The sequence below is a fragment of the Desmodus rotundus genome, chromosome 5 (genome assembly GCF_022682495.2).
Source record: "Desmodus rotundus isolate HL8 chromosome 5, HLdesRot8A.1, whole genome shotgun sequence".
NCBI lineage: Eukaryota > Metazoa > Chordata > Mammalia > Chiroptera > Phyllostomidae > Desmodus > Desmodus rotundus.
Genome location: NC_071391.1, coordinates 151906149 through 151919926, shown reverse-complemented (window position 1 = coordinate 151919926; position 13778 = coordinate 151906149). Strand labels below are relative to the sequence as shown.

Genomic DNA, 13778 nt, shown 5'->3' with positions numbered 1-13778 from the left:
TTTGATGTGGGTTGTTTTTTTTAATGCTTATCCTGTGTGGGGCTCGTTGAAATCCTTAGATGTAGACATTTATAGTTTTCATAACATTTGAAAAATTTCCCACCATTACTTCTTCAAATTTTGTCTTTCCTACTCTCTCTCTTCTTAGACTCCAGTAACACATATGGTAGACCACTGTGCATTTTATTCAGCTACTGTTTCCCTCTTGCTTCAATTCAGATGATGTCTATTCCTGTCTTCCAGTACACTGATCCTTTCTTCTGGAAAGTCTACTGATTTTCATCAGTAGCATCAAGTGAATCCTTCATTTCAGGCACTGTATTCTTTCATTTCTTAAACCTCTGTTTGGTTCTTTTTACATCTTCCACTTTCCTCCTTACTATATTCATGTTTTTCTTCTGGGATCTCTACCGAATGCTCCAGGGGTTCAACGTCTCTGGCTGGTTAGAACCCAGCACTTCCCATTCCGGTATGATTCCTGAGAAATGTTCAGCTTAGAGCTCCCCAGTCATTGTCCTGCTTTGTGGAGTTTCTCTCTATGGATTTTCATTTAGTATTTAGTAACAGACTTAAGGGGACTTTTCTGCAGATTTCTGGACCTTTCCCTGATTAGCTCCTTCCTCTTTAGTACACGTTCGCATAAATTCTTGCCTCTTCGGTCTCCATAAGCTATAAAGGCGGTTTTCTCCCCTCACTGATATTGCCACGATTCCCTGGCGTTCTTCCTCTCTGGGCCGTGGTCAGTAACGTGCCTCCAGGAATCACCTTACTTGTTTCCTTTCTCTTCTGGACAACACATCTGTTGTTCAACATCTGACAGGGCTGCTTCATGTATTTTGTGTCACATATGTCCCATTTTCTAGTTGTTAATGGGGGGAAGGCGGTTCTGGTACTAGTTACTCCAGTGTGGTTGGAAGTAAATATTTTTTTAATGAATGGTCTACCAGGGATGTCCAACCCATGGCCTGCGGCCCGCAAGCAGCCTAGGATGGCTCTGAATGTGGCCCAACACAAAATCGCAAATTTACTTAAGACATGAGATTTTTTTGTTTTCATTGGTGTTTGTGTATTAATGTGTGGCTCAAGACAGCACCTCTTCTTCTTCCAGCTTGGCCCAGAGACACCAAAGGGTTGGACACCTGGTATACGTTAAAGGACATTTATTTAGATGGTTGGGATGACATATGCCTATGGACACAATAAATCAAACGATGCGGTGAGAGCAGGGCAAAACGTGCGGTGTTCGACTGCAGCCCAAGGAGAAAAGTAAGCCAGTTACCAAACAAGAATATGGTCAGACTAAGGGGGACAAAAGAGCCACATCCTTCTTCCTCCTTAATGTGTGTGGTGGAGGACTGGGTATAGAAGGTGCCAAGGAGAGGCGTAAATGTCAAAATATAAAGATGTATTTAAAAATGAAAATACCATGTAATGTCAACTAATTTTTGAATAATCATATGTGTGTGTGTGTGTGTGTGTGTGTGTGTGTATCCTTACGCCCAGCTGAGAAAAGTCCTGAGAAAGGATAGAAACTTGCACAGGGAGGTACGGAGTGAGCGAATTTCAGAACTAGAAGCTGCAACAGGACAGGGCAGGAGAAATACATATATGTATACACATACACATTTACACGGGGGTTAAGGGAGTAAGGATTGGCGTATAAGGTGTGTGGGAAAATCAGGATGCAGAAATATAGAGCGGATAGGGAATTAGTGAGACTAAAGCATTTATCAAAGTTACTAGTGAAAAACCTTTTAATTCATTGAACACAAGTGAAGTATGAAGTGACAAATAACTACAAAATCGATATTTCATTTTCTATTTTGACAATTAATTTAGTAATTTTAAAATTCCAAAATGACTTCTGGCACCATGCTGTAATTATCTAGGCTACTTCTTCCTGCCATCTGCTGGTGTAGGTTAAAGAAATACAAATGGAATTAATTTTATCCTAAGCAAATATAATTAGAAGGATAAATCAGCATACAAAAATGTATTCTGGAACCAATTATTATGAATTTTAATTTACTGTTTTTGGTTTTTGGTGCTTATGCTTTTTTGCCTTCCCATCATCATGAATAATCAAGAACCAATTTATTTGAGCTTCACAATACGTTCGTAAGATGTGGTAGCATAGGCCTTATCATCTCTATTTTAGGGAGAAAGTGAGAATTCAAAACAGTAGTGGCTTACCAAAATGCACGTTGGCTGTTAGGTGGTTGAGTCTAATTTTAACTCAGCTCTTATGATTCCATGGTTAGAGTCTTCAAACCATGCTATGCTACTTTCTTTGACAGTCAGCTTTCTCTCAATTTCTTAATGAGAATTTTTAAAGATCCACCTTCTTAGTAACTTTCAAATATGCAATACAGTATTATTAACTATAGTATCCCTGCTGTATAATACGTCCCCGTGACACTTATTCAATAACTGGAAGTTATAAAACAGTACCTTTTGACCTTTTACCTATTTCGCCCACGCTCCCACCACCTGTCTTTGGCAACCACGAATCTGTTCTCTGTCTGACTTACTTCACTGAGCATGCTGCCCTCGAGGTCCATCCATATTGTTGCAAAGGGCAAGATATCCTTCTCTTTTATGGCTCAATAATATTCCATTATGTATGTGCATCCCATTGTCTTTGTTTGTCTGTTCATCCATCCATCCATCCATCCATCCATCCACTCATGAACACTTAAGTCGTTTCCACATCTTGGTTATTGAAAATAATACTGCAATGAACATAGGGCTGAATGTTTTTTTCAGTTAGTGTTTTTGTTTTCTTTGGATAATACCAGAGAGGCATTGTTGAAGCATATGGAAGTTCTACTTTTAATTTTTTGAGGAAACTCCATAGTGTTTTCCATAGTGGCTGTGCCAATTTACATTCCCGCCAACAGTACACAGGGTTCCCTTTTCTCCACATCCTCACCAATACTTACTATTTCTGTCTTTTTGATAATCATTCTGACAGGTGTGGCACAATGTCACATGGTGGTTTTGATCTGCGTTTCCCTAGTTATTGATGTTGAGCATCTTTTCCTGTACCTTTTGGGCATCTGTATATCTTCTTTGGAAAAATGTCTTCAGATTTTCTGACCATTTTTAAATCAGATTGTTTGCTTTTTTGCTATTTAGTTGTATTAATTCTTTCTGTATTTTGGATTTTTTTCCCCTCTCAGTTTTGACTAACATGTTGGACAGTCAGTAGATATAACAGACAAATATTTGTTTAGCATTATTAATAAGAGCAAAAAAATGAACAACTCTTTATTAAAAAGACCTATATGTAGTCCATTCCATCCCTCTACTTTTGGCTGCAGCACTAAGTGATGTTACAGTGGAGAGAGTGCGGCCTCCACCGCAATGTCCTGTTAGATATGTGTTCATTCTTAAAATCTTATTAACATTTCAGCCCTGGCTGCTGTGGCTCAAGTCAGCCTACAAACCGAGAGGTCACTGGTTCAATTCCTGGTCAGGGCACATGCCTGGGTTGTGGGCCAGGTCCCCTGTTGGGGGCATGCAAGTGGCAACCAGTCAATGTTTCTCTCACACATCAGTGTTTCTCTCCCTCTCTTTCTCCCTCCCTCCCCTCTCTCATAAAAATAAATACATAAAATTTATTAGCATTTCAAATCTCTTTTTATAGCCGATTCCCTATGCCTGGAAAGTTCTTTCCCTGCTTCTGTGCTAAGCTTATACATATGCATTCTTTAAAATTCAACTCAGATGGTACCTCTTCTAGGAGTCCTCATGTGACCATGTTGGTTAGTTGCTCTGTGGCTGCGTCCTAGCAGTCTCTGCTTGTTTCTCTCATAGCATGTATTGCATTCACTTCTGTGTCGCTGTGGCCTCAGACTGTGCCTGTGCACCCTATGTGCCCAATAAACATTTGTTAAAATATATAATACATCAATTATGCCAGATACCATTTCTTAGGTGTTTATTGTAAGAGAAATACTGCACTAACCACTTTATGACCACTGAATCACTTAATCCTTACAATAACTCCATAAAAAAGTCATTATTTCTGTCTCCATTTCACAGATAAGGAGAATTAAAATTAGAATAAGAAACATACTCAAGCCCTGGCTGGCGTGGCTTAGCGGACTGAGAGCTGGCCTGAGAACCAAGAGGTCGTCGGTTCAATTCCCAGTCATGGCATGTGCCTGGGCTCTGGGCCAGGTCCCCAGTTGGGGGTTTGTGAAAGGCAACTGATTGATGTATCTCTCGCACATGGATGTTTCTTTCCCTCTCCTTCTCTCTCTCTTCTCCTCTCTCTAAAAATAAATAAAAATAAAATCTTGGAAAAAAATACCCAAGTTCACTGAGTAGAAGATGGCAGAGCCAGGATTCAAACCAAGGTTGGTCTGACTCCAATACCCATCGTAGTACTTTACCCATAAATGTCCCGAAAGCCCCTTGGAAACCTGTCTGTATTTCATGTTTCTATAACCCCTTGTGTAGTCTCTGGTAGCTATGCTCCTGAAGAACACTGAACCAGATGCTGTGACGGAAAGACCAAATAAGATGCTCCTCTCCCCAGAGTTCAGAAGAAATTAAGTTGATGAACAGAATGTTCTCTAATTTAACTTTTCTTCTCAAACCCCTGGGCTCACTACTGTGCAACTACAATTTAATAGAAGAGAAGATGTAATTTCGTGTGAAATATGAATAGTTAACTTAAGCGTAATATTCTATTATGGCCCACAAAAACGTCACGACTTCCTTGTGCTGTACAACCTTAATGAGTTTGATAAACAATATTCTAAAGAGTAGTTTGAAACAAGTCCAAATACATCAGAATTCATATTAAATATGAATGGATTACATTCTTCAGATAAAAAAACAAAAATTACAGTCATAAAAAAGAAATAGAACCAACAAAAAGACTAAATCCAGCTAAGCGGTCTTTATAAGACACACACCTAAACCATAAGAACAGAGAAAGTCTAAAATAAAAAGGTGGGAAATGGTACAGGTAGCAAATATCAACCAAGATAAATCTGGATAGCTTTATCAATGTCATCCAAAGTAAAAGCTTAGAGTAAAAAGAGATAAAGATGATTATTAACTTTACCAAAGAATCAAACTGATCAGCAAAAGGTTCCAATTCTAATACAACTAATAAAATAGTACATGCAGCCCTGACCCGTGTGGCTCAGTTGGTCAGGTGTCCTCCCGCAAAGCGAAAGGCCGCCACTTCGACTCCTGGTCAGGGCACGTGCCTGGGTTGCGGGTTTAGTCCCCGGTCGGAGCACATATGAGAGGCAACCGATCAATGCTTTTCTCCCTCTTTCTCCCTCCCTCCCCCTCTCTAACAATAAATAAAAACAATCTTTAAAAAATAGTATGTATGTGTGTATATGTATATATTTTACACATACCTAGGAGAACCTGACAAATTTACCATCATGTTTGGTAATTTTTAACACAATTCCTTAAGTAATCAACAGATGCATCAGACAAAAAGTCAGGGTGGCCTAATGAACGTATAGAAAACACCATGGCTAATAACATCTATTGAATAATAAATTTTCTAATGTACACATTGAACTTCTTGTTTACTGATCATAAGACGCATGGTCCCACCTCAGGGCCTTAGCACGTGGGGAAGACCCAGGTATCTGCATGGCTTGCTTCCTTTCCTCCTTTACATCTTTACCAAAATCAACCAGGTGCTAGGCTATACTTGAAGTCTCTTCAAAGAATAGTCTGTTTAGAAAATATTTTATGATCTTAACAGGTTAAGTTAGGGGCTAATAATAAAAAGATGAATTAAAAACCTCCATATTTAAGAGATTAAAAAATGCTTCTCCATAACTGATAGATCAAAGAAGACATAATAATGGTATTTAAGGAGTGAAACTAAATGATAACATGGTGGTCCCCCCGCCCCCCCCCCGCCAAAATAAAGCACGAAGCATAGAACACTTTTGTTCCATAAGTGGAGGTCTTTCCAAGAACTCCACTTTCTAGGTCTTGTTAATTTGGGAAAGCTAACTGTCAGCACCAGGGTTTGCTCATAAAGGACCAGGAGAGTAATGTTTGATTCATGCTCATTTGTACTTAACAGATGTTTTCAACTGTTTTATCCCCTAAATATTTATTTAACCCTTTTCCTCTTCTTTGCCCCCATCACTCCTGTCCTAGTTCTGGCCTTCATCATCTTTTGTGAAGACTATTGCTTTACCTTTCTAATGGGTCTCCCTGTCTTCAAGAATGAGACAGAGAGCAGGTTGACAGCTCAGGGGTGGGGGCGGGGGGTTGGAGGGATTGAGTAAAAGAAAAAAGAGAAAAGAACTAATGGACATGGACAACAGTATGGTGATTGTAGGGGGTGGGGGAGTGGGTGGAGGTGGAATAGGGTATAGAGGGGATAAATGGTAATGGAGAAAATATAATAAAATGTAATGTAAAAAATAAAATTAAAATTAAAAAAGAATGCCTTTGGTACCTTCAAAACATTGCCTTCTGTTAAATCTGCCTTTGGCACGGAGCGAGCTATGTGAAGTACAAACAGACCACGTCATTCCTGTGCCCTGAGCCCATCGCTGGCTCCCAGGCCTGAGGAATGAAACCCAAGCACTGCAGCATGGCTGGTAAGGACTTTCACCAACATCTCACATCTGATGTGCTACAGACCCAGTGGTTGCTGCCCCCAGCACACCTCGTGCACACCCATATCTGTGACACCCTCCTCTTTTTTGCTGGGCTAGTATCTGCTCAGTTTTCAAGAGTTGACTCAGGAGGCATTTCATCCAGGAACTTTTTCCTGTGCTCCCACAGAACCTGCAGGCACTTACAACATCAGACTACCATGATCTGTTTTTCTGACTCTAAGTTCCTCAAGAACAATGCCCATGTGTTACTAATTGCAGTATCTAGAACTTAGTGCAGTGCCTGTATTTCAATATTATTTACAAGTAATCAAAATACTGGAGCAACTTTTACCCCAAAGCCCTCCTGACCTCTCTCCCCCAAGAACACAGACACTAGGACACAGAGCTGGTGAAGGACTGGATTACAAAGGGACTGCTTAGTGATTCGACACAGTGTGTGCTCTCTGTTACATGTAAGTACTTTTGAACATATTTCCTTTGAAGGGACCAAATTAGCAAATGGTCCATGAATGATTTCTTTTGATATTAGTGAATTCAGGTGGCAGAAACATGTTTAACAAAATACTACCATATTTTGCCATGTATAATGCATATATTTTTCCCCAAATTTTCGAGGGAAAAATAAGGATGTGCATTATACATGGGTAGTACTCAATCCACATCTATGTTTTTAACTCTTTTATTTATGCTTATGCATTAAAAGTGTAACTCTAGAAAGCAATAACGATATCCATATGCAAAATAATACCCTGGAATACAATAATCATTTTTGTTTCTAAATATAAATAATAAAAAATTGGATTAAAAAATTAAAATGAAAGATTTTTTTCCTGGAAGTTTGGGCCAAAAATGTGCACACTATACACAGAAGCGCATTATACGCAGCAAAATACGGTAATTTAAATTTTGATTGATAACTGATAAGCAACTTTCAAGACCAATTTAAGTGGCACAAAGAATAATAAAGGATATTATATTCTTCTAACATTGGGAAAGCATGATACTTTTTGGGCCAATATTCCTTTGGTTCTTGCTTTTCTGAAATTGTGATTGCAAAAGATTTTTATGTTCTAAATATGACAAGTCAAGAGGCTTCTGGTGAATGCAGGTTGGAGGGTAACTATGTCAAATACATTCTGGGTACAGTATAGAATTTTGGCTGATTTAAAAAAAATTTAGTAACATAGGTTCAAAATTTCATCTGCTTTGGATCTAAAAGCTTCTAAATTCACTTATTCCACTATCCAATTAAAATCTTCTGAGAACTAAGCAATCATTTCCTGACTTGCCAAGGATTAAATTTGGACGCTTGGCTGAACATGAGCCTTATCTCTCAAGCTATCACTTTTAATTGGAGCATGTGAAGGGATAACACAGGGTTTGAGTTGACATCACAGTCTATTGCCATGGAAATGTAAACATGGGTTTCTATTAAGACTTGTTTTGAAGCAAGTGTTAGTGGTGCGGAGAGCCTGGGACACGAGATAAATTACGTAAAAAAACGTGTCCTCTAAATGGTGGAGTGAGTGCCCTAGGAGCTCAGCCCCTCCTGATCTCATCCTGCCTCACAGCTTTAAATACCAACTGTGCACTGATGACTCTCAAATTTATCTCTGCAGCCGGACCTCTCCTCTGAAATCTAAACTCATACACCGGCCTTCCTGACCCTTCAGCTGGATGTCAGGCACCTCAAATCTCACATCTACCCTCCCCTCCCAATAACGCCCTCCCCCTACCCACCTCGCTCTGCCCACAGTCTCCTGTATCTCAGCAGAGGTAACATCCCCGTCCGCCTGCAGAGGCCGTAGAATTTGGAGTAATCCTTGGCCTATCTCGTACTCCTCAGCAAGTCCTGCCAGCTCTGCTTTCAAAATACAATCGAAAGATGCTTGCTTCTTCCCACTTGCACTGCTTTTGAGCTACTATCACTTCTCACGTAGATTATTGTGATCATTTGAACTGGTCCCCCTGCTTCTGCCCTTGCCTTCCTGCAGTCCATGCTCACACATAGCTCCCAGGGGGGTTTTACTAAAATGTCAGTCAGATTATGTCACTCCTCTGCTCAAATTTGCCAACGGATTTCCACCTGATTCAGGTTATGACCCAACATCCTTTAATCATCAATGTTCTTCTTCAGCCACACTGAACTCTGTGTCGTTCACGGATCATAAGAGCACGCTCCCACCTCAGGGCCTTTGCACGTGGGGAAGACCGGGTGTCTGCATGGCTTGCTTCTTTTCCTCTTTTACGTCTTTATTCAAAATCAGCTTCTCAGGCTTTCTCTGGCCAGTGATCTAAAATTACTACTCCCATCCCACCTCCCTTTTGTGCTTTATTTTCCTCCTTAGCATTTATCTAACATACTACGTATTTTACTTATTTGTACTGATATTGTCTTCTTCCACTAGGATGTACGCTCCATGAGGCAGGGATTTTGGGCTGTGTTTTTCTTTGCTGTATCCTTTGCATCTAAGAAGAGTGCCTGGCACACAGTATAAAATCAACAAATATTTGTTGAATGAATAATTGAAAAAATGTGTGATACATGTCATAAGAAATAAAGATTATTAGTGAAAGCATGACGAACTAAGGTGTGTGAGCCTAATGTCAAACAAATTCATTTGTTATTGGGTTTTCATGGTCATCTGTCTTTGGAGGAACTGACTTAATTTTCCACAATGACAGGCTTGATTTATTTTAGCAACGTGGAACTTCAAAGACCAGTGTTCACAAAGAAGGAAGAGAATAATGATAAATACAGGTAGGTATTAAATAATGTTCAATGTTTGCCATGTTAGGTGAGTTAATGATTTAAAAAAATTATTAGTACAGAGCTTACTATTCATAGAGAACTAAAATTAGAAATGAATAAAAAAACGTTGCTCATTGATTGAATTAGCTGTGTCTGGCACACAGTAATGTAATATATAAAGTGAGTTAGACTTGGATGCCATCCAAGAGGGCTTAGTTACTGAAGTAGTTCCATTTCTAGTGATTCTACAGCATAGGCATAGGTATCCAGGCAGGTCACAGTTAAACTTAGAAGTAAAATAAGGAATAGTAATGAAGATATTATCTTTAGATGTGAGAATTATAAGTCCTTAGTTGTTATCCTTATTAGCTTACAAAGTAAAGAGTTAATAAATGTACAGGCTACAAGTTCTCAAATGAATTGTCGATGAAAAGGGCAATAAATACTGGAAAGAGGTGCAGGTGAAATGATATACTGGGAGGATGAAGGTCAGGGAACCGGATTCCAGCTTTTCACTATGCCTCTATTGGCTGCGCGACGTGGGGTGAGTTATTTAACTTCTCTTGTTACCTCAGCTGTAAAATGTGGATGAGGGACTGATAGTCTTCAATGATCCTCTAAGAATTATAAGTCTTTTTGACTTTAAGCTTAACCACTGAAATAATGCCTCCCCACCCCTCACCCTACCCCAAAGATGTCCACATCCTAATCCCTGGAACTTGCATATATGTTATGTTACAAGGCAATAGTAACTGAGATTGCTAATAAGATGCCTTAAAATAAGGAGATTATCCTAAATGATGTGTTTGGGCTGACTATAATCACAAGAGTCCTTATGATGTAGAAGAGGGAGGCAGAGGTGGGAGTGCCGGAGCAATGCCATATTAGAAAGACCGGACTGACCAATTGCTGGCTCTGAAGATGGAGGAAGGGGCCACGAGTCAAGGAATGCGCGGAGCCGCCACAAGTTGGAAAAGGCAAGAAAACAGCTTTCCCTTAGGGCCTTCAGAAAGGGGCACAGCCCTACAGACACCTTGATTTTGGCCCAGTGAGATCTGTGTCAGACCTCTGATCTCCAGAACTGTACTAAATTTATATTGTTTAAGCCATTAAGTTTCTATTTGTTACAGCAGCAATAGGAAACTGATACAATCATGATATGTATCATAACTAGCAAAGCTGGACTCAAGTTTATCACAGATGCATGGTTTTAACTAAAAATACTATATTCAAGTATTTTGTATAAGATCTTCAGAGGCAGAAATAGTCAGATACCATGAGAAGTTTGTAGAAATGTCATGGGAGAGAGTCTATGGGAACAAAATTTTTACTAGTTATTCATGTGAAGAGTAGACACCTTTTATGCAGGAAAGGAGACAGCAAGAGAAGAGACATTAGAGGTGATACGCGGTGCCAGACTTCAGTTTACTTACCTATAAACTGAAGGGCTGGGATAAATCATTTCTAACTTCCTCTAGCTCTGACATGAGATAGTAAAACCCTGACAGATGCTAACATGGGTCTCTAACACTCCACCATCCCCAAAGTTAAAGAGTAAAGATTTTATTTATTTTTAGAAAGGGGGCAGGAGGGAGGGAGATAGAGCTGAGAAACATTAATCAGTTGCCTCTCATATGTGCCCCAACTGGGGACCCACCAGGATGATGGAACTTGCAACCCAAGCATATGCCCTGACCAGGAATTGAACCAGAGACCTTTTGCTTTGCTGGACGACACCCAACCAAATGAGCCACACGGGTCAGGGCAAGGGTATTGATTTTCGGAAGTACTATAATTATCTTTAATGTCTGATGGTCAAGCTTCACAGAAAGCTCTGACTTAGATTAACAAGGAAGTAGCTCTGAATTTTAACCCTGACACTCTTGCTTATGGAGGTTTCTTGGGAAAACTGTTTAGCTCTCTTACTCTTCTGCCACTTCACCTATAGTAAACATTTAGCTAGATGGATTTTCTAAGAAATGAATTATTTTAGATGTCTAAAGGTTTATTGAAGGTTTATTCCTTTAGGTAACAAACTTTCAATATATTTGATGAAACTATTTCTAAAAAGAAACATATGCCCCTTATACTTCTATGAAAAATTAATGGGCACCATATTATCTTTTCTTGAAAAGAGTCCTTTTACGAACATTAATTACTATAGTGGGCTGTAAGCCAGTGATGCTCTAGAGAGTAGTCAGCAAACCGTGGCCTGAAGGCTGTTTCTGCAAGGTTTGGGGGATAGGAATAGTTTTTACACTTTGAAAGGGTTGTTGAAACAACAACAACAAAAAGATGTAACCTAGACCCTTAGTATTTACTCTCTGGCCCTTTACAGAAAGGTTTGCTGACTTATGCTCTGTCACCAAAGGAAGCACATTTATCTTGGCAGTGTCTGACAGGTAGCTCAAATATTTGTGGAAAAACAAAGGCCGCTGGCATTTCAAATTCTTTTGTCGCTTGCTGTTACACACTCCCATTCACTTTCAGGTTTCTGGCAATCACTGTATCTGCCCCGAGCAGTCTCTCTCCTTTCCACTCTCCACTTTCCCAATTTTGGCCTGGATATATGAACTTATAAACATTTTAAGCTATGAAAGATTAAGTTGATTATGTGAAGACCCTAGAACTAGTTTCCAGGTAAAATCCAGGTGGTTTGGTGCAGGGATTTGGTGACTTACTTTGAATGTCCCAAGTCCTTTTTATTTATTTCTAGGTTCTCTGCCATCCTTTGGAAAAGTAAGGTTGCAGGGCAGACGAGGCCTTACAGTAGTATGGCCTGATCATTTAAAAAATTTTTTTAATATAAAAATAGCATTGTATCTGAAAAGCTATTCACCAAAATATTAAACTGAAGCTGTATGAGTGGTAGGATTTTCTTGGAATATCTTTTTTTTTTTAAATGAATAGTTTTGTAATCAGAAAAGCCATATTCATTCAAAAAAAAATTGAAAGGATCTCTCCAGTTAATCTCACCAACCTAACTCAATTATTTCCGTTTAGCATATTTTCTTTCATTATTTGCTCACTTTTAAAAATGGTTGTAAATACTGTGTTTACCGGTTTTTATTTTGACTCACACTTGGGTTGCCATGGGTAATCCATGGATACTAGAATAATGTAAAATAAGTTGCAAGTATGAAATACTGCAGGAACGCCAACAATCAATATGGTGAAAGGTGACCGATTACCGCCTTTTTGACCTCTGCTCCACTCCTTAATACAAGTTCAGACGAAGAATACCCAATCTGGATAGTATTCCGGGCCACAAAACCCTTTATTTCATTTAGTCCTCACAACAACTCAGGGAGGCAGGCACACCCCATTCATGCCAAACTCATTCGGCTCGCCAGGGCAGAGGCTTTGTAACCTGGTCAAGAACAGAGGAGCAGGCGCTTCTGGTACTAGTAAAGCACTCACTGTACCCTGGCCTTTAGGTTCCCTCACCTAACAAACTTATCCTACCTCCTCCACCCCATCAATGCACCCTGCGGGCTGGGGAAACCTGTAGCGCACTCCAAAAGGCGGCCCTCTCCATCCCCAAGGCCCCAGTCCCAAGACAGAGAGAAGAGCACACAGTTCGCTCCCTCCCCCAGCGGGACTCAGCGTACTGGCCCCAGACTAACCTGACCAGGTCTGTCATGCAGGAGCCCACCACCACCACCGCGGCCACCTCCTCCTGCCACTGCCTCCCGGGTTCCCCAGACGCGGCCATGGCTCTAAGGTGGCGCTCTCCAATCTGGACGGTGCCCTTTACCCTTTGTCCAACCCCGTAACCAGAGACGCCGCTCCTACGCTACCTAACTACCCGGGGCTTCCAGACGTCTAGGCGGGTCGCCCACCTGAATGCCCGAAGAACCCCGCCCACCAACTGTCCCCAGTTCTTCCAGGAATTGTCTCCCTGCACCGCCTCTCCTTATAAGACCCCCGTGATAGTTCCAGACTCCGTGCCGCTCGCCACGCACGAGGAAGGCCTCAAGGACGGAACTTTCAGGCACTGCCGGGACGCCTTCCCGAGCGGCCGCTCCGTGCGGCCGGGAACGCGCACGCAGCCAGGCAGGGCCGCAGACGGGGCGGGGCGGGGCGGACGTCCGGGGGCGCGCACGCAGCGCCCCGCGGTGCGCGCGCAGGTCGGTGCGTCGTTCGGGGGCGCGCTCGGGTAACCTGTACCCCAAGTAGTCGCCGGTTACCGAACGGATTAAGTTCCAGGTACCTAGACTGGGGCTGGTGTGGGGAGGTTGGATCCCGAGTCGCACAGGTGGTGCTGAGGACCGTGGTTTAAATATGCCCAGAGCTCGCCTCCCTTTCCTGTGGAGAAGGCCCCTGTTCCAAAGATGCCCTGCTCATCCCTTCACGCTGGTTCCCTCAAGAAGGAGACCCCAAGGCCAGGAGTTACTCTTTCT

The 13778-nt window shown here is 41.2% G+C and overlaps 2 protein-coding genes across 2 annotated transcripts in view; one reads left to right on the top strand and one right to left on the bottom strand.

Moving 5' to 3' along the window:
* RBKS (ribokinase) overlaps positions 1–13168 on the bottom strand; it is an 82794-nt gene extending 69626 nt beyond the window's left edge. Inside the window, exon 1 of the mRNA XM_024552603.4 lies at positions 13002–13168. Within this exon, the coding sequence (XP_024408371.1) occupies positions 13002–13090 (89 nt within the window). The 5' untranslated portion in view covers positions 13091–13168. The remainder of the gene's footprint in view (positions 1–13001) is intronic.
* Positions 13169–13452: 284 nt separating this feature from the next.
* The window catches only part of BABAM2 (BRISC and BRCA1 A complex member 2), a 335445-nt gene continuing 335119 nt past the window's right edge, over positions 13453–13778 (top strand). The window contains exon 1 of the mRNA XM_024552599.4: positions 13453–13584. The gene's annotated coding sequence lies outside the window, so the exon portion shown is untranslated. The remainder of the gene's footprint in view (positions 13585–13778) is intronic.